Raw genomic sequence first — 21930 nt, forward strand, 5'->3', positions numbered from 1 at the left:
TTGCGACGTTAGACAATGGGTGCACTTGGAACATGTCTAGATTGGCAAAGTGTACCGAGTTTAAAAATCATCCTAATAGTGGTTCTGGGCCTATTGATAATTCCAGTCATACTTGCACTTCTAGTTATAGCGAAGAAAATGACTAGTTCCTAGGTCAAGACCGGCTCCTAGGAAGTTTAAGGATTATGTTCTGTATTAAGTTCGTTTTATACAGTTTCTTTTAATGCGGTTTTTGTCCTTCAATCTCATTCCTTTTTTCCTTTTTTATTTTGGTTAGGGGATGTGTTATGGTTACTGTCTCTTTAATGGAACACTGTGTACTTTACATCATTGATGGAATGATTACATTCTAAATACGGAGTCAGTTGCTGTGGCTTGCTGTTGATGGTTGTACAAATAAACCTGCTCTTCCAACTTATCCTGTTTAAGAGCTTTTATCAGAAATGTTTTTTCAATAACGTTAAAATGAATTCACAAACAGCTGCCTTGAAAGCAGATTACATCGAGCTCTTCAGAAGTAGTCCTGGAAACATTTATGAATCCAAGTCATTTGGACAGCTTTTCAATCTATAATATTAGCCACATTCCAAAAGAACACAGGTGGAGAAGCCTCTACTAAAACGTAACTTTTTTGTCAGCAACAAGTGGTATATGCGAATGCTTTATCTGTCCCATCATGATCTTTGAATGGACTTGTCTGAGCAGTACATTTCTGGTCAATGGCAAAAGGTGGAACAAGTTCAGAAACAAAAACTGTTTGGTGAATGGTATTTGAGAGATTACGTCTATGCACAGCTGAACGAACAAAGTGTTTACAAATTAAGATTCAAAACAGGTGTTTCAGACAAGATGCCTTTTATTAACTTGGGCTAAACCAAAGCTTCCGATGGTACACAAGGAAGCATCCAGCACTTTAGACAAAGTTCAACTTTGAAAGCTTTGTGTTGCAGGAAGACATTTCAGAGAATGTTGTTCTCTGAAACAAAACAAAGCACAAGAAGAGTCCCAGCTAATCGACTTATGTGCACGATCCAGCCACTACAGGTCTTTGAAGGCATCTTTCTTCAGCTCCATCCACTCTGCAAACTTCTTGGCCTTGGGGTTAAGCTGTAACGTGAGCTGTATGTCACGGTTCGGTTTCATTTCGTAGAAACGGAACATGTTCGCCAATTCTACAGCACCAGGGAAACCCAGTTTCTCATAAGCTTCGGGAGTTATCTGAATAAAGGTAAAAGGAAACAGCAGCATTAAAAAGGGACAAACATCACATAAATGTAATACACAAACAATAAAAAGTGTCTGCATGAGTTTGAGGCTCTTTCCTCGAAGGGCTGGTTCCAGATAAGGCATTCACTCATGTGTATTAAATGCTGTAGTTGGTCCATGGGCACCATTCCCTTGCCTACAATTCTTTACCCTGTCCAGCCTGGGGGCCACTGTTCAATATTGCATTCAGCAGTAAGTACCTTCAAGGGTCAAATAAAGCATGGAAACGTGAGATTAATACAAATAACGAACAGCTGGAGTACTTTGGTTAATACAAGTAATTTCTCGATTTCATATCCAAATCCTCCCCTCTTGCCTTTAGGTATGGAGGTTTTTCTTCCAGACACACCTGGACCAGAAATGTGATTATTACAGACAGGAAATTGTGCGAATCATGGCATCCACAACCTTAAAACATCCTAAATCAGTGTACATGAATATCTGCAACAAGTTAAAGAATTACTTCCACGTATTTTGGAAATCTCAAAATTAATATCCATACTATGCATCACTTTCTCTACCCTAACAGCATGAGACTTGTATCAGACAAGTAGAGCAGTTCAGGTTAAGGATCTTTAAACCACACAAGGAATGGGGGATTACAGAGCCGCAACGGATCGCAGAAATCCCACACACCGAGGGCTTTAAGAAGACAACCTTGCAAGAAACTTTGAGTCACGAGGGCATGAACTGAAAAAGGTACTGTGGAAGCACAGCATTAATAAAGGACACAGGACATCTTTTCGCCTGAAATATGTATAGGCAAAGCCAAATCGGTCTCGTCTTTGAGCCTTGCTGGCTTTGCCAATTGTTCGTAGCCACACTGTACAGCTTCCTCATCATTTTGTATGTTTTGAAGGTGCACACCAACAGGAAAGGTTAACTCAGCTGACACCATTTCTGAAAGACTCATTTACATGGAGGGAGAACAGCCAAAAGGTAAAAAGTATTAATCCTGAAAATGAAAGGTGGACAAACAGAAAAGTGGACAGTAAATAATTCCAGCATCAAAGTAATCCGTAAGCTTATTGCAAGAAACGGAAACTACAGCCACAGGAGCCAGCGGAGGGAGTCAGAATGCCTTCAAAACTCCCCACTCAAGTACAAACATTACAACATTCCACAAGAACATACCATAACACAGGCCAAAGGGAAACATGCAGGAGATGGCAAATACATGTTCTAATAAATACACCTGCTAACTATACCACATTTTTCCCCACTGCCAAAGAAAAACAAATCACACAAACCAAAAACCCTAAGGAATAGGAAAATGACAACATTTCAGATGGGATTATGGATTACAATTTTGTTAAAATTCCAAATCCTATCATCCAACTTTACAGCCCCATGAAATACTTTGGTCACTCGATAAAGTCTACAAAACATTAAGAATTGCGTCATTCCCTTTGCTAGTTTCACCTTTACCATATCCACCCCACCTTAACACCAAGGGACTGGACTGCTTTACGGCGGTCAGACAGTTTTTTTTCTTTCACATTGCATGTACAGTTCTCTAGCCTTTCCTCATCTCAACCCTCTCGTGAAGTGTTGTACATGCTTACCAAGGGCGGACACATCATAGTACATAGCATGCATTGTTTAAGCAATTAAAAAAGAAGAAATGCCCGTTGTACAGGGAGGAGTAAACCTATATTCCACCATCATATCCTTCACCACTCGGAACCAATCATGTCCTCCATGTTTTGCAATTAGAATGGTTTCTTTGAGCGTTCTATTGCATCATTTCACCATCCCATTTGTGTTTGGGTGGTACAAGGCACGCTTCTTGTGTAGAATACCTCTCTCATTCCGAAACTTCATCTCTTTTGAGGTAGAACACCTTGTTGAAAAACCTGATCAGCGAAGATTTTGATATTTCTTGACCTACACTGACCTCAGGCCACCTCAACACCTCGAATGCATGGCCATTAGTACCAATAAATACTTAGACATACCAAAGTTCAAAGGTCCCATGATATCCAACGATAATTCCTCACTCACTTCCAGGAATCTCATGACTAACTAAAGGAGATAATTTGATTTTCTGTGTCTGATCACTCACCTGGCAGTCATAACAATATCTTACAATATTTTCCACCTGAATGTCCATACCAAGCCACCAATAATGATCTTTTAATCATTACTTAGTCTTGCATAAGCCCTGATGACCTTCGTGTGCAAGCAGCACCAACTGACTTCACACCATACGGAGGAAATAACCTTCCACATTTGACTATTAGCTGGTCGCTAACATGAAGCTCACCCAAACCTTCATGAAATCCATTCCGCTAACCTGAAACCTCACTAACACCCTTGATAGCTTTCCTGACCTTTGAGGGAAATTCTTCCTGGCCAATTTCAAACCACTCAGACACTTCCACCAGAAAGTTTACATACCCTGACCTCATCTTCTTTCCACTGTGTATCTTCCCCAGCACTTAAAGACTCTGATCAAATTAAATAAACAATCTGTTGCCTTATTGTTAATACCAGGAATACAGGACACAGAAAAATGATAGTCCTGCAAAGCAGCCAACAATCTATATATGCAAAAGGTAACATGTTCCAACCTTTTCTTGCCAAAAGCCTCTTGAAGAGGTTTGTGATCAGTTTCAATAACAGACTTCACACCTCATAAAACTGGTTTGAACTTCCTTACTGCCCAGTTCTCTGCCCTGCTAAAGCCTCCTTCTCTATGTTGGGTTACTGAACCTCTGCTCCTTTCAAAGAGTCGAGTACAATCGTAACGTCCCTGCCATCACAGTACTGTCAATACAGCACCAAAACCTCTCACTCGCATCAGTCACAAGAATACAAGGCAAACCAGTAACAAAGCTCTCTTCAAAAAGACTGCGCGGAAGCTAAACTAGTTTTGATATTTGAAAACTCTTCTTGCAATTTTTTGGCCCAATTCAACTGGACCATTTCTTGAGCAACTGCCAAATAGCGAAGTTTGACAAGCAAAATTAGGAATTAACTTGCTACAAAACTCAGCCATACCCATAAAAACTTGCATTTCTTCTTCCTTGGAGTGATGTGGCAAATCTGTAATTGTTACGACAATATCAGTTCTGGGTTTAACATCTTCAGCTAGGATAGCATGACCCAATAAACCTGTTCAAGGTTGACAAAACTTGAATTTGTTGACTTTCAAATGAATACCTTTAAGACTTAGAACACATAATGGAATGGAAGGACATTTATAGAGCACATGGCTACCCCGAAGCATCCTAGCGCTAGTAACTGACACAGGGGACCAGAAAAGCTAAGGAAAGAGCATGGTCTTTAATTGCTTCTGGAAAGCCAGGTGGTCAGGGATTGAGCGAAGGTGGAGAGGCAAGGAACTCCGGAGTTTGGAAGCATTATAGGAAAAAAAACAACCACCACTCCTAGACCTCTTGATCCTAGGGATCTCTGCCAAGTACAGATCTGATCGAAGATTACGATTGGCTTTATATGGACGAATCATGGAGATCATAGGTGGGCAGAGTCCCTGCCTTGCCTTATGTACTAAGCACAAGGCCTTGAACGTAATCCGTTCCTCGACTGGGAGCCAGTGGAGGGAACGGAGGGCCGGTTTGGCGGATAGCCTATTGGCGGTTCCCATCAACAGTCTTGCAGCACTGTTTTGTACAGATTGAAGTTTTCTGACTGCGGAGATGGGAGCGCCCAGGTACAGGGTGTTCCCGTAATCCAGTCTGGAATGTATTCATGATTGGACCAGTACTTTCTTAGCCACAAAGGGAAGGAGGGGCAGGACCTATTGGGCCATTCGAAGTAAGCCGTAGCAGAGAGCTGCTGTTTTCCTTGCTTAGGTCCCAAGACTGGGGTCCTGCTCCAGCCATACACCTAGGCTCTTAATTTCTGCTTTCGGGATTGGGGCTGGGCCCATGCAAGAGGGCCACACCAAGCTGGGATTAAAGCGGAGAGAGTTGCCTAAAATAATAATCTCGTTTTTTCCTCCATAAAGCCTAAGCTGGGAGTCGTCCATCCAGTTTGAGATATCGTTTAGACAGGAGTAGAGGGTATGGATTTACTGTTCGGCTTGATTGAGCCAGACCACCAGTTGAGTGTCATCGGAGTAGGTGATTATCCGGATTCCATGTGGAGCTATTCTGGCTGCTAGAGGGGACATAAACATTAAAAATAGTCAGGCTGAATGAGGAGCCCTGAGGCACCCCACTCAGGTGGTGTGTGGGCTTAGAAATAATATTTTCCTCAAAAACCCGAAAGGTTCTTCCCTCCAGGAGAGAGGATAGCCATTGGAGGGCCGTACCATCCACTCCTAAGTTCCTGAGTCGCCGGATTAGAATCGAGTGGTTCACCTTTATCAAAAGCGGTGCTCAGGTCCAGGAGTAGAATGGCCGCCGAACCTCCAGTGTCCAAGATTTTTCTACTTTCCTCTACCACAGTCAATAGAGCGGTTTTGGTGCTTTGGCGCGGTCAGAAACCGGTTTGGGAGGGTTGGAGCAGGCTATGGCTTTCAAGAAACCTAGAGAGAGCTAGGTTAATGTGCTTCTCTGTTACCTTGCTTATGGCCGGAAGAAGGGATATGGGGCGATAATTGCCCAATTCAACCGGGTCCAGATTGGACTTTTTTTAGTAGAGCTTTAACCCTCCCCTCTTTCAGGGGACTTTTCCAGTGGTAAGCGAGGCGTTGATCAGGGTTATCAAGTTAGGGGCTATTATTGGAATGACCCATTTCAAAAATGTTCAGTGGCGCTGGGTCAGTAGGGGAGCCGCTCTTTACCTTGGCCAACAGCAAGGTGATGGTTTCCTGAGTCACGGGTGGGAAGTCCTCAAGGATGTATTCAGGGGGCCCGATTGAAAATCTGTCTGAGGGAGGGGAGGAGGGTCTTCCTCAATCTTAGGTGGGAGGGATTCAAGGATAAGCTGGACTTTGTTATTGAAGTACTCGGCAAGTTTATTGCACCGTTTGCCCGAGGTTTCGGGGACTGATCTGGGGGGAGGGAGGGGGTCTTTAAGTCAATTTTTGATAATGTTAAAAGTTTCTATGGGCGAGTTGGACGCTGCTAAGAATCTGTTCTCATAATAAGATACTTGAGATTTCCATAATTCTGCGTTGTAGGCAAGAATGGCTAGCCTATAGTCCTGTTCTTTAGAAGGAAGAACATCTCTCCTCCAATGTCTTTCCTTCACTTTACATTGCTGCTTTAAGGTGCGTAATTCTGGTGTGAACCATTGGGCATTATGGGGCCCTGCCGACTTATTTATCTTGATCTTTGGGAGGACCGCATTGAGTGACTCCTAGATCCAGCCGAGGAAGTCGGCTAGGCTAGAGAACACTTGGTCGAGAAGGTGTCCTCTAGCGTGAGTGGTCTTACTAGTTTTTGGGGAGAGTTTAAGAGATGAGAGATCTCTGGACAGCTCGCATGCATTGAGAACTTGCGGCTCATCAAAATGGAGGTTGAAATCTCCCAGGATCGTGAAATTGCCCGTTGCACTGCCAAATTGATCGTGGCCTCGAGCAGTGAGTTATTAAATGACCCCACTGGCCCCGGGGGACGATAAATCAAAATGCCTGTGAAGACGAGAAGTGGGGAGAATTCAATAGAAAACTGAACATTCTCGCAGTCTTCGAGCGGGTTGCCCAGGAGGCGACAGGTAAGCTGTTCCTTATGGGCAATGGCGATCCCACTACCTCGACCAGTCGGTCGGTCAATTCTTTGTAGCACGAAGCCAGGGGGAAGAGCTTGCACAATATCTGGCTCTGAGCGAGCCATGTTTCCATAAGGAAAAGTAGATCAGGGTCTTGGTCTCTGAGAAGCATCCAGATCTCTGCCGTATGTTTGGGCAGGGATCTACAATTGAGGAGGAGGATTCTAAATTCAGCTTTATTGTGGGTGTGGTCTAGCCTGTGTGGGGTAAGGTCATGCTTACATGTAGGGCATTTGATTGAGATCTTGTCAGGGGAAAAGACTTGCCCACAGTTAGTTCATGGGGGGTTATTTAGTTTCCTGAGGTGAGAACCGTTATAAATGTAGCGGGCTGGAGTGAACGATGCAGGGGTCCTAGCCACTCCAGGAGTTGACAGACGCTGCTGAAAAGCATCCAAACGGCATCCTGCTAAAACAGAAAATCCCAACTGGTGTAAAAAGCAGTTAGATCCTAAGAATCTTCAACCAAGCAATCCTGGTGAAAAGCAGAGATTAGAGCCAAAGTGGTGAATAACGTTGCATCCCCCAATAGGCGTACCATCTTAGAAATGTTAGGTAGGGGTAACCTGTCCCCAACTACTTCACTGTTGAGCTTCCATAGATCCCTGCAAAGTCTGATCTCACCATAATTCTGGGTGGCAATTACTGCAGGTGCAACTATCCCCTTCTCACCTAATCGATTCAATTTCCATCTTGACTGCAACCTTCAGGATAAACCATATAGCCCTAACCTTAGACACAACAAGCATATCACCAGTCTTGAATTTAATGTAATGCACATAACCTTTAATGCCACCCACTTTTTCAAAAAACACTTCTGGAAATTCATGTAACATCTCTGGAACAGTATTTACCTTTCTGATTTGAACCTGGGGATTAGCATTGGGATCAAGATACATTCTCAGAAGCTTACCAAACACAGGCCAGGCACAAAGAGAAACAAAAACAAACTGCAAACTCAACTGACACCAGTTGAGAAAGACTATCACGTGTAGGAAGAACAGCCAAAAGTTAAAAAACAGTAATCTTCAAAGTGAAAGATAGACTAAAGCAGAAAAAAAAATCTGGCTGACAGGATATGAATACCGCATATTCATATCCGGTCAGGCTCGGTTGATCGTTCGATAAATTAACATAATATTTATGGCCACTTCATAAATATGGGAGGTGCAGTGGGGTAATCTTAAAAGACATGAAATTTAAAAGTGAGAACTCTGAATCAAAACGAAGGAAAGGAGATCTTGCTAGAAAAACAATATGCATTAAGAAAAAAACTATTGGAAGTCATCTATCTACCCGCGTCTACTAAAAAAGGTACTGAAAAGCTCTTTGCCGAGCAGGCCAGCAGGGAATGCCTGGGAGTACACATGTTTATTTCACCTTTGTTGGGCAGACGAGAGCAGAAAAACAGTCAGAAAATGCGGAATCCACCGGTAATTACTCAAGCCGCATCCCAGACCATCATTTTGCACACCATGCCACGCCAGTTTGGACCCAACCATATGCAAATCAGCCATGACCCTGCTCCAAAAGGACAGTCCAACACAATCTGCCAGCCCTAACCAGGTGCTACCAATATGGGAGACCAATAAAGTCTAACAAAGGGCACCACCCATGAGACAGATGGGGAGCGAAACGAGTCAATCTCAGGGAGGCGGATCGAGAATCTTGCCGTCGCACTTTCAGCGTGCTAGGAACGGGGTGGGGGGAGCTGGGAGGGGTTGGGGATGAGGGGGGAGAGTGAGTGGAAAGTTAATGTCTGTTGGTTTTGTCTGTCTGCCTCATCCAGTTTGTCTAGTTCGTCCTGTCGGTCTTATCCGAACTACCGGTGTCTCTGGACTACTCTGTCAACTCCTACTACACACAATCCTTTCTACATCCTGCTCAACCCTTTCCCAAAGGAAACCAGATGCACGGGAATGGGATCTTATCGTAGTGAAGCTCCTAACCAAAGAGAGGGGCCCTTGAGGGATGCCGACGGGGCAAAAGGTTGACTAACAAAACCAAAAACAGGGAACGATACCCACAATGGGGTGCGGGGAGGATGCGCGGCACGCATACAATCTAAGACATGTCACACAATAACAGCTCCTCCCTGGCAAATCTGAAGATAGTCTCCCTCAATGTCAAGGGCCTTAACCACCCAGTCAAGAGGAAGAAGGTACTAGACTACTCAGCCAAGACTAAAGGGGAAGTCACACTGCTACAAGAAACCAAATTATCCCTAGAAGACGCGGCTAGAGTGAAGGCGAGATGGATAGGACAGACTGCATGCTCACCAGCGGTAGGGAAAAAAAATGAGGAGTGATCACTCATAAACAAGAACTCTGGAATCACCATAGAAGACCAACTGCACGATGACGCAGGTAGACTACTAGTAACAGTTGAAAAGAGGGAGCGAAACAATCGAACATAAACGCCCCAAACACAGAGGACACCGCATACTGGGAAGATGTCTCCAAGAGACTAGAAGCAGGGGCCCAAAACGACATGACTGTTGGCGGGCGACTTCAACTTAGCTCTTGACTACACCCTGGACAGATAATCACAAACGCACACCCTTCCACCCCCCAGCCTCACATAACATTTTAAAAAACATATGCAACAGATTCAATCTTAGGTTTCCATGGCGACTACAACACCCGGACACCAGAGACTATACTTTTCACGCCAACCCACACAACTCCTACAGTAGAATAGACTACATCCTAATATCAGGCACTCACACCCACCTAATAGACCACTCGGAGATAGCGGCTAGGACCATCTCAGATCGCTCATGCATCAGCTTGCAACTGTCGGGCCGACACAACGAACACATCACACACAAGTAGAGGTTTAAAAACGCTGTCCTGACAAACCAAGAAGACCAGGCTAAAATAAAGCAGGCCATTAACGAGTACATTAAACACAACGATATGGGAGATATGGAACCCAACATCGTGTGGGACGCTCTAAAAGCGACAGTCAGAGGGACATTAATCAACATCATGGCTAAACGGAACAGGGTAGCTAGATTATATCTAGACACGTTAGATACAGATATCAAAAGTCTAGAGGAAACCCATATCAAAGGTACAATGAAGACAACCTCACAGAGTTGACGGAAAAAAATACGAATACAACAGGATTCGGAGTGAAAGGGCAGGACTGTGGATTAACAAATACAAACAGATCAACCTATGCAAGGCTAATAAAGCAGGGAAATCCTTAGCTGGAAGCGCGGGCGCCACTGGTCTTGGTTGACCTGTAACTTTTCCTTTCACATAGGGATCAGAAGTACAAACTGCCTCTATATGTGCCTTATCTGATCTCAGATGTTCTTTGCTGTACCCCGCAATTACACTTGGATTGTTCATAATGATACCTTGTTGATGGTTATTGAAAGCTGTCTAGCTCTCTTGGCTGCGATTGTTCCAGCAGCTCAGATGTTAAAATTTGTTGACTAAGCCTGCTTGGAGGCGGCCTCGTGGTCGTTCCCGAGTCGCCATGTTCCTATTCTTCCATGGGGGAGGGAGGGGTGGGCCTAGGAGAAGGGCGGAGGGTGGAGGGGGGTTTGGGGGACTGTGGGGAGGGTTTAATTTCTTACTTTTTCTGTCTTTTTTTCTTTTTCTTTTATTTCACACAATGAGCACACTGTTTTATCTTGCATTCCGAAGCTTCCGCGCCGTACTTCAGAACACTGCTAGCCCTGTGATTACTGCAAGTTCTGTCATTGCCTGTAGTGCCTACTGTATACTGTTCTCTTTTGGATCTGATTCCCATTTATATACATGTGTTATGATACGATATCAGGCGCTACATAATTGATGGCTTCTGTCTTAGATACTCCAATAGGGACAACAACCATAGCCAATCTTAAAATACTATCGCTAAATGTAAAAGGCCTAAATCAACCGGTTAAACGTCAGAAGGTACTTGATTATCTGCGTAGGCAGCGGGGGGGGACATAGCCCTGTTACAAGAAACTAAATTGGAAGCAAAACATTTTCACACACTGCGAAACAAATACTACATTAGGCTCTGAGGCAATCTCTAAAAAGAATGGGGTGGTAATGCTTGTAGCAAAGACTGCGGGTGTGGAGATACTCTCCTCCACCATGGATACAAAAGGTAGATGGGTATCGGCGAAACTACTTAAAGATAATACAGAATTTTTTATCACGTCAATATATGCCCCTAATGCCCATGACCCGTCCTTCTGGCTAGGCCTCACGAGACAGAGCGACTCCATCCCAGACACGGCAGTTCATATTCTGGCCGGTGATTTCAATCTTCCGTATGATCCGGTATTAGACAGATTCCAAATGCACCTTTCGCCCAGGTAAAGCTCACAAAGCGTTCATGAAGTTATGCAATAGGTTCCATTTGGTGGACACATGGCGTCTACTTCATCCTGATGGAAGAGATTACTCTTTTTACTCCCCACCACATGACTCGTTCGAGAATTGACTACATACTCATTTCTAAAAATGCGTTGACCAGAGTTGAAGACTCGGATATTGCCCCGAGATTGGTCTCTGATCACTCTTGCGTCTCTCTCACACTTTCTAATGTCGCACCAACCACTCGTCAATCTATGTGGAGATTTAATGATGCTATTCTTAATGACACAAAACACAAAGAAACCATTGACCACGCCATCTCAGATTTCTTACTGACAAACAAAAAAGGGGACACCTCGGACACCATGAGATGGGAGGCGCTCAAATCCACCATTAGAGGTCTTATCATAAAACTATCCTCTGCAATTAACAAGAACCGACTCGCGGTCTTGTTGGAATTGGAGGAGGACATCTCTACACTCCAACGCAAATACCTGAATAACAGAAACCCTGAAGATCTAATTGAATTGTCCAATAAGAAACACATATAATAAACTTATTAGTGAGAAGGCAGGAATCTGGCTTGATAAGAGGAAGCGTTTTAAAATCTGCGATTCTAATAAGGCAGGAAAAGGACTAGCGGCATATCTCAAATTTAAAATTCAAAAAAACGCTATAACCTCTCTGCTAGACAATAGTGGCGATCCTAACTCTGACCCCAATAAAATTGCGAACATTTTCAGAGAATTCTATAAGACACTATATGCTAGGAATGAAAATATAGACAGGGAAAAAATGGAGAAATATCTTTCAAACTGTGCACTCCCAACACTCACAGCCGCAGAAAGGGAGTCTCTGAATGTGCCGATTTCTGAACCAGAGATCGTTGCCGCGATCAAATCCCTCAAAAAAGGGAAAGCCCCTGGCCCGGATGGCTACACGGCACCATTTTATAAGACCTTCGCCCACGCTCTAGCTACTCCACTCTTGGAAGTATTCCAAGAAATTGGTATCACAGGAGAGGTCAAAGGAACAATGGCTGAAGCCGTAATTGCAGTGATACCTAAAGAAGGCAAAGATTCTAAACAGCCGAAAAACTACAGGCCTATCTCGTTGATAAACTTAGACTGCAAGCTCTTGGCCTCGATCCTTGCAAAACGCGTCCAGAAGGTCTTACCGTCCTTAATACATCCATCACAGGCGGGATTCCTGAAAAATAGGCTGTCAAACCGATACTAGAATTCTGGCTCACGTTATTGAGAAGGCAAAGCTTCTATCCACACCTACTGTAGCGGTAACACTAGACGCAGAAAAAGCGTTTGACAAGGTGGATTGGATGTATTTGAATGCGGTGCTTCACAAATTTGACCTGGGTCCTCTATTCACTAAATTAGTCAGGTCCATGTATGCCTGTCCCTCCGCTAGCGTGAGAGCTGGTGGTGCCTTTTCCTCCCCCTTTAACCTGGAACAAGGCACAAGACAGGGTTGCCCCCTGTCCCCGTCCTTGTTCCTACTGGCAATTGAACCCTTCCTGTATTACATAAGGGAAAACCCTGATATTCCTGGTATTCGATTCGCAGGATGCACAATTAAACTGACGGCCTATGCCGATGATGTGCTGGTATTGAGTGAAAAAGCTGATAATCGTGGTTAGTAATGCAGGAATAGCTTTGAGGACTTCTCGTGTGTCTCCGGATACTCCCTGAATAAGGATAAGACAGAAGTGAAATTATTAAATAACCTGTGTGACAAAAATATTCTGGGTGACTCCGGGCTTACGTGGCAGCCGAAGAGCTTTAAGTATTTAGGTTTGGAATTCGAGAAAGACCTGATCACCACCCTAAAAATCAATGAGGATATACTCTATAAAAAAATACAAAAACTGCTAGATGGATGGTCGCCGAAATTCCTCTCATGGTGGGGTAGAGCAGAGACGTTAAAGATGATGATCAGTCCCTTCGTAAACTATATGGCGAGTATGCTACCCATGACCTTCACGGAGGATTATTTACATAAATTAGATAAATCTTTTACGGACTTCCTGTGGACAGGGAAAAAACCCAGAATTGCGATGAAAAAATTACAACTCCCCAAGCTTAAAGGAGGTATTGGTTTGCCAAACTTTAAAAATTACCAGACCGCCTTTCTTTGCAAACAAGGAGCTTCCTGGTTTGCCGAAGACTCGAGCTATACGCCTCTGTGGATTGATATTGAGAGATCCATCATGGGCAAGGCCCCGCTTTCTGCTGCACTCACAATGGACCTTTCACACCTTCCGCACTCTAAATACATTATGCTTAATACCAAGAGAGCACTTTTACGTTTAGATCAAGTTCATAAGACTGGCCTGCAGATTCACAAACCTGCTTCTGCGTCTTTATGGCGCAATCCATTGATCAGAATTAGCGGTTTACCTCCCATATGGGACCATTGGTCAGACAAAGGTATCAATGTGGTTTCAGATCTAAGTGAAAATAACATGCCATTACCCTTCTCAACTCTACAGACTAGACACTCCCTACTACCGATTGACTTCTATGCCTTTCTGAAACTCAAATCAGCTCTATCCACACGCACATTTAGATTAGCTACACCCTGGCTACAATCTATGCTACCGCACTTCCAAGCCTCGGGGCATTTCGTCTCAAAAGTTTATAAACTACTTGCTCCAACGCCCAACAAAGCAATGAGACGTAATGAAATCAAGTGGGAGACAGAACTGAATAACACCGGTATAGATATAGACTGGATCAGGATACACACATCGGCACTTACACATAAGGTGTCACCGATACTCTCACAGACTAAGTATATGATACTTAACAGAACATTCTGGACCCCGCAGAGACTATTTAAGGCTGGCCTTCGAGACACACCAACATGCTGGAACTGCTCAATAGGTACTGGAGACCTGCCACACATGTTATTCAACTGTCCCATGCTTCACACATACTGGGGGAAAGTTTTTGATTATATCGAACACATTTTTGCCCTACAACCCAAAAGAGAATTGATTTATGTTATCCTGGGAGCCATAGACCCAACAGTGGGGGGAGACCATGACCGCCAGCGTCTGGACCTTTTACTAACACTGCCATGTAAGGTTGTATTATGCAACTGGAAGACAGCGGCTGAGGTTTCCTTTAATGCTTGGAGAGAATGGTTGTCCTGCATTAGGGGCACTGACAATCCCGCTCTACATTCGTCACCGTGGCAGGTCACCAACAAAAAACTATTGTCCTCCTTAGATGAGGCCTCCTTTACCTTTGATCCACCATGAGATATTTATGTGCCTAAATTCAACGCTTAATGAATGTGCAAATAACTGTAGAATTACTGTACAGGACTGACAAGGTATCATATGGTTTTACATGGGCTATTTCTGGTTGAAATGCTCTACGGAACTGCAAGATGAAGAATAATGATAATTTGTTATTGTTTGGTTACTGGCGATCACCTCTTTATGGATCTGAACGATGTTTATTGTATTGTTTAATTTCTCTTTTTATTTCATGTATCATTTCCTATATATGGACCCATCTTTACCTCGGCACTGTGCCACTATGCTCATATGAATAATGATGCTGTATTGCCGTTCTCATTTCTTTTTTCCAATAAAAATGATTTGAACACAAAAAAAAAAAAAAAAAAGAAATTGTGGGGTCAGGATCAGATTTTATCCAACTCAAATGATGTATTTATTTTGATAAGATATTGTTTTGCAGTGCAGGTGTCAGAATTCAGTGCTGTATCCAAGCTGAGTGGCATTTTCAAAACTATAAAAATGTATTATGATCCAAGGTTTTAAAAAAAGGATTCTCCAGTAATAGGCCTGGTTGTCCTGTACTAATACTGCTGTTTTTCAATGGGCTGCTTCTAAACATTTTGGACATGTCCAGTGACAATCGTGAATCCTGACAGTCAGGGCAAGCCTACGGGAGGAGCTGCTTCAATGAGAAGAGAAAGGCGTACCATGTTACAGAGCACTCAAGACTGAGCCCGGTTTAGCAGGTTTCTGCCTACAGCAATAGTCAAAAGTCCAGCAAACAGCCACAGACCAAAACATACAACGAATGTGTAAGAGAAGAGGGAGATTCATGCAAGAGGGTGAGGTTTCATGGGAAAATAGTTCTGTGGAATCTTGCAATAACAGGCCACAGACCTATAGCAGTATCGAACTGGCATCCAAAGCCCACTAGATTAAGAGGTATCAAAGGTGACGAGGTGCCAGCGGGAAAGAAAAGGGTAACATTTTGGAAGATCTGCCCAAAGAATCGAGGTCTGCATCTTTCAATTGCAATAGGCGAGGGCTCCTGGTTAATCTCCTACAGAAGTGGATCATACCTATAAATGATGGTGGTCTTCATTCAATTACTCAAACTCTTGCCAAAAACTCCTTTGGAAAAGAACTGGATGGCTTCGAGTGAAGTCTGTCCATGAACTGCAAATTGAAAGGTATATGCATGCTTGTGAGATTGAGCCCTTCACCGGAAGCAGGGTATTAGGGAGAGCAGCAGTATTAGGGAGAGCAACAGATCATCAGAAATCCCAAATAAATTAGGTAAGCTGGTGCTAAAGAAGAGCTAAGAAATGGTCACCTGTCCAAGCTAACAATATTCCTTGATGACCTGATTAGCGGATCTTAATTACAAAAGAGATAGGGTGGCAGTGTTAGAACCCAAATTGAGAACGTAAACCCCCTCCACTTCTAAACAGAGGAGGCATATTGTGTTTGAAGCTGCAGAAAAAGGTCAAGTGACCTCACAGGTCTTATGAGTTAGTAGTGGTCAATACCATAAATGTTATTAGACAGAACATGATCAGCAGATGTAGACTTTGTACAGATCTTCATCCTTCTTGAGTGGTGTAATGTCACCCAAGTTGTGGATCGCAACTTACTTTTTTGTCAGACACTGAATGAACATGCAAAGCCCTGTGTTGGGTTCATGTGCTTAACCACATGCACGCGGCGGCTTTTCCCGCTGTACGCGGCGTTTTTTAAAAACGCGCGTTACATGACGAGCTCAGCTCATCAGCGTGCGAGCGGCGCAACTCATGACGAGTCATCAGCGCCGAAGTGGTTAACAAAGAATTGCCTGAAAAAAAAACACTAATGTTCCATCTGAAATATCCATTGTATGCAGGTGATAAATAATTAGTGCTCAAAAGGGTTCAGCAACAAAACATTTTCACAGACTAAATATTGGCCTAAACTGATCTCACAATGGATACAACCCAGCTGCCTGCAGAATAGCAGCCAAAAGAGGAGCTATTCTATTCAGAACATTCAATTAATTAACCAAGAGTTGAGCGGCTGGGTGTAATCTCATCTTTACCAAGCCTACAACTCCATCCCATCAAGCTACGCTTGGATTCATTCTACAGAAGAACCAATCACTACATTGCTAGGACCATCACAAAGAAAAATCTGTTGTCACCTCTTGCAGTACAAAACAATTATCGGGGCGTGGCTACGAGCCGACCGAGATGGCGGCGTAGCGGAAGAGCTCTGTGAAAGAGGCGGCTCTAACTAAATCAATCCGATTAATAATCCGGCATACTTGAACCTCTGGGAGCTGATCTGGAGTGGAGGGACCGAGAGACACTGTCCGCTGAAACTCCGGACGAAATCCGACAAGAAGAACCGGGAGTGGAGCGTGAAGACTGAGTGGGCCCTGCCGTGCATACGGGGCGCCGGCCTTGCGCTGAGCCGCGAGCCGGCCGGAAGTGCCCAGGTGACGGGGACGTTAGCCGGAAGTCGAGGCGGAACGGAAGTGGACCGCGGGAGCTGTCGGCACACAAGACGGGATAGAGGGAAGGTGACGACTGCCCCGACACCCTACGGCGCTGCTGCCCACTGACCGGAGAGTCAACACTCGGAGCCCCGACGGAGGTGCGACTGCAGCGCGCTGCGAGTACCGGGACTCGGAGGCTTGCCGGCCGCCTTACTGCCGGACCTCAATCACGGCACTTGATCCTTTCTCCTTGAAACCCCCCTCCCCGGAGGCACCTAAAATTCGGGAAGGCAGGGGTGCACGGGACACCCACTCAGAGGCCTTGGCGGAGCCCAGAGTGGCCGGCAATATTTCGAACAGATCTCGAGGGCAGGCGCTGGAGACAGCTCAAGTGCTGGAGACTTGCGGTACCAACTGGCGGAGAACCCGACCGTTCTGCCGAGAGACCAGGGCCTGATTGCTAACACCTGTGGACTATAGGGGTGCCCAGAGCCAAGACTCGAGGTGAGCGGTGTGGCTGAACGACTGTACTGCCATCAGGCAGGCCAGAGGTGCTAACTGGCAATTTTGGATAAAAGGCTTGCGGACACATCGGGGGAGACACTGTGGAGTCATTCCTACCGTGTGACTTTGCCTGTCTACGCGACCATACCAGCACACCCTGACATACCGAGGAGACCCTGGGACGAGGCGCCATTTTGTCTCTGTTGCCTTGAACCACGAGAGGCTAGTGTACCCAGCATACAACTGAAAGGCGATTTCAATCCAGTAGCGGGACTACAGTCAGGAACCATGACGGGACGGGGGCCCAGGGGCAATGCGGCACAATCAAAACTTGAAAAGTACGCCTTCGACAAAGCCGCCGCGCAGCATCCGGAAGGACGTCCTTCCAATGGCAAGAGCTCGGAGGGAGATGGCGCCAAGAAAGTGACACTGGAAGATCTAATGCAAATGCTTACCAGCGTGCAGGCGACGGTGGGTTCTATCTCTGCGGACGTTGGCCTATTGAGGGCAGATCTCCACAAGATGACGGAACGGGTGGCGCAGGTGGAGGTGGTCACGAAATCATTAGTAGAGGATACTTCTGAACTGCAACTGGCTGTGGAGCGCATGGATGCGGTCACCAAGAAGCTTCAGGAAAGGCTGGACGACCAGGAAGGGCGCTCCCGGAGGAACAACGTCTGAATCCTAGGCGTACCAGAGTCAGAAGGCAAACAAACGATGGATCTCTACGTCGAGGACTTAATTAAGACGAAATTACAACCAAAGGGCCTCTCACACTTCTTTTCTGTCGAAAGAGCACATCGGGTCCCCGGTGGAGTACCGAAACCGGGGGCGCAGCCACGGCCAGTGCTAGCTAGACTCTAACTTCCGTGATAGAGACGCCATACTTCAAGCAGCAAGGACCTCATCACCTATTAAAATACAGAATTCCACCATCGCCTTCTTCCCAGACTACACAACTGAGGGGGCCCGGCGCCGAAAGACTTTTGCGGACATCAAGAAAGCTCTGAGGGCAAAAGAGTTACCTTACTCCATGCTTTACCCGGCAAAATTGAGAGTAGTTGATAAATCATAAAGCATGGTTTTTTGACACTCCTGAAGCGGCAAGAGAATGGCTGGACGGCTGGAGGCGCGTGGAGGCTCCTCGGAGAACGGGCAGGGGACAAAGATCAAAGGACAGAGAACCAGATGAGTCAACAGGCATCACCAGGACACAGCCAAGACCTGTTCGCGGAATCGGGTCTGGAGGACAGAGAACAACCTGAGTCGTAAACGCCCGGATGCGCTGACACTGGTGACGAACTTCTTAGCAAGTAGGGCAGGAGGCCCTTGGACTCCACTCTGGAGGAGGCGAAAGAGGGCAACTGGGGCCGCTGTCATCACGGAACTACTTACCCCCTACAAGCAAGTACAATGGGTTGGGAAGGGATTAGGCGCTCTGCTAAGTTGGGCAGGGGGGCGGTTCTAAGTCCATGTAGCAGGGAGGCAGGGAGGGGGGTGGGAAGGGAATGTTTTATTGTTCTAGTTTTTGCATTGTGCGACATGACACAACCGTACCACACGATCCACCCACTGAGAAGCAGGACTCTTGACACGAATAAGGGCGACTCGGAGACTTAAATCAAATACACCTTACCATGTCACAACGCTCACAGGGGCTCGCCTTTAACGGGGCAGTACGGCTGGGAGACACCTCACCCCTGAAAATAATGACCTGGAATGTGCGGGGACTGGGTAATAAAATAAAGAGAGGATTAGTAATGCAGGCTCTTAATCGCCAGAACCCACATCTAGTGCTACTGCAGGAGACGCACCTCACAGGAACGGCTGGTAAGGCACTTGACCGTAAAGGATACAAAATGGTGGCACACGCGGAGTTCACTTCTGGTTCTAGAGGTACAGGTATTCTCCTAAAGAAGACCTCTCCATTTATATTGTTGAGCCAGATGGTGGACGACCAGGGCCGCTTTGCTGCAATACATGGGCAGTGGGAGGGTCGACTCCTGAACATTGTATCGATTTACATCCCACCAGCGCTCCTTGCAGTAGCTCTGCCGGCACTGGGAACGTTCCTACTCGAACTCCCAGTGGGGGAGACACTCCTGGGTGGAGATTTCAATGCGGTTTTAGACCCCAAGGTAGATACATTCCCAGTTAGGACACATGCACCTGGTCCCACTAACCTGCAGGGATTCCTGGGGGCAATGGGCTTGATAGATCTTTGGCGCCAAAGGCACCCAACAGCGAGACAATACACCTATCACTCGGCAGTACACAACAGCTTATCCCGGATTGACTATTTCTTCGGGGTAGGGGATGGGATGCGGGGCGTTGATAAGGTCGAAATCCTCCTGTCCAGGGGGATCTCGGACCACTCCCCGATAATGCTAACAATGCGCTGTCAGGAAAAGACTCGAAGGAGAATTTATCCTATATATCCTAACCATTTAAAAATCCCAATTATTAGGAAAGACCTGAAAAAAGTGACGGCGCACTATTTTGCCGAGAATGGGGGCTCGGTATCCTCCCCCTCGATCTTATGGGAAGCATATAAAACAGTTTTTCGTGGACAAGCAATTGCTTCTATTGCAGGGCATAGGAAAACGCGTAGGAAGGAGCTTTAAGAATTAGAACACTCCTTACAAGTGGCTACGGCGGCGCAGGCAGCAAACCCCACGCCGGACACAACTCATACACTACAGCTATGTCAGCAACGACATAGGGAACATCTTAGACTGCAGGTGATGAATAATATTTCAGCTACAGCCCACAGAGTCTACGAGTAGGAGACAAGGCAGGGAAGATGCTAGCCTGGTTGGACAAAAAGGACAGGAGTGGAAGGGGCATTCTAGCACGGGGCACCTACATACACACCCAGAAGAGATAGTGAACACACTAGCGGATCACTTTGAGACAGTATACACCCCAAAACAAGAGATCACAGAGTATGATGCACTGAGTAGTATGCAACATATAGAAATCCCAACAATTACACCAGAAACAGCCCAAGACTTAGACGCAGACCTCACGGTCGAGGAAATACAATCAGCAATCCACGCGTTACAATCAGGGAAAGCAGCAGGCCCGAATGGAATTCCTATAGAGTGGTACAAACTAGTGGCGGACACGCTTGGAACGCCCCTACTAGATATGTACATGGAGAGCCGAGACAGGGCAACGCTCCCCGTAGACCAAAGGACTGCCACCATTGTAGCAATTTTAAAACCTGGTAAACCACCCGCAACAAGTGCGTCATACCGCCCAATATCTCTAATCAATGCTGAAGCTAAGATCCTTGCGAAAGTACTGGCCATGAGACGGATGCCCTGCCTCACACAGCTAATACACCCAGACCAGTCCGGCTTCATGCCAAACAGGAGTACTGCCCTCAACCTCAGGCGAGTGCATGGGGTGATAGCAAGGGCTCCGTTGTTATCGGAGCCGGCTGTACTTCTTTCACTAGACGCATGGATGGCATTCGATATGGTCGAGTGGGGGCACCTCTTTGCAGTCCTGACACGTATGGGTTTCGGGCCCAAATACATAGCGTGGATACGTCTCCTATACACTAATCCAGTGGCACACATCACAACAAATGGCCCCTTAAGAGGGGAGCCGGGAGGGCGGGTCAGCTGGGAGGCGGGGTCGCGTCCACCAATCGTGTGGCGAGGGGGCGGGGCCGCAGGCAGGAAGCGGCGGGAAAACAGGATCGGGTTGAGCGGGCGGCCCTGTGGCGGCTGGGGCGCTGCTCTCGCGTCGGTGAAGATCTAGCTCAGCAAGGGGCTCTGGAGCAGGAGCGCGGAGGAGCGAGGGGGCAACCAGGCCAGAGGCGCAGTGGTCGGGGACGCGGACATACACAACAGCTTCAGCTCTCTACCGACGAACGCCACGACCGAACCACCGCCCCCCACCACCACCCTCCGCGCCTGGACTCCGATCAGCACCGAAGACACCGTCCGCACGATGAACTCCATCCACTCCGGTCTCCGACCGACCCCTGCCCTCACCACGTCTTCAACAAGGCAGACGCTGTCATCGCACCCCACCTGCGGGACATCATCAACACCTCCTTCGACACCGCCACCTTCCCGGAGAGCTGGAAGCACGCCAAACTCAGCGCCCTACTCAAGAAGCCATCGGCCGACCCGACCGACCTCAAGAACTACCGCCCCATCTCGCTGCTCCCGTTTCCAGCAAAAGTCATCGAGAAGACCGTCAACAAGCAACTGGCCAATCTTCCTCGAAACGAACGGATCCCTCGACCCCTCGCAGTCTGGCTTCCGAGCCAACCACAGCACCGAGACCGCCCTGATCGCAGCCACCGATGACATCAGAGCGCTACTCGACAACGGAGAAACAGCGGCCCTCATCCTCCTCGACCTCTCCGCGGCCTTCGACACTGTCTGCCACCGCACCCTA

General features: G+C 46.4%; 1 protein-coding gene across 2 annotated transcripts in view; it reads right to left on the reverse strand.

Annotated features, from left to right (window-relative positions):
- Positions 1 to 838: 838 nt before the first annotated feature.
- LOC144784345 (nmrA-like family domain-containing protein 1) overlaps positions 839 to 21930 on the reverse strand; it is a 216045-nt gene continuing 194953 nt past the window's right edge. For both annotated transcript variants that reach the window (XM_078663070.1, XM_078663069.1), the window contains exon 5: positions 839 to 1218. In XM_078663070.1, the coding sequence (XP_078519196.1) occupies positions 1039 to 1218 (180 nt within the window). In that variant the 3' untranslated portion in view covers positions 839 to 1038. The remainder of the gene's footprint in view (positions 1219 to 21930) is intronic.

The sequence above is a fragment of the Lissotriton helveticus genome, chromosome 10 (assembly GCF_964261635.1).
Source record: "Lissotriton helveticus chromosome 10, aLisHel1.1, whole genome shotgun sequence".
In the NCBI taxonomy this organism is placed as follows: domain Eukaryota; kingdom Metazoa; phylum Chordata; class Amphibia; order Caudata; family Salamandridae; genus Lissotriton; species Lissotriton helveticus.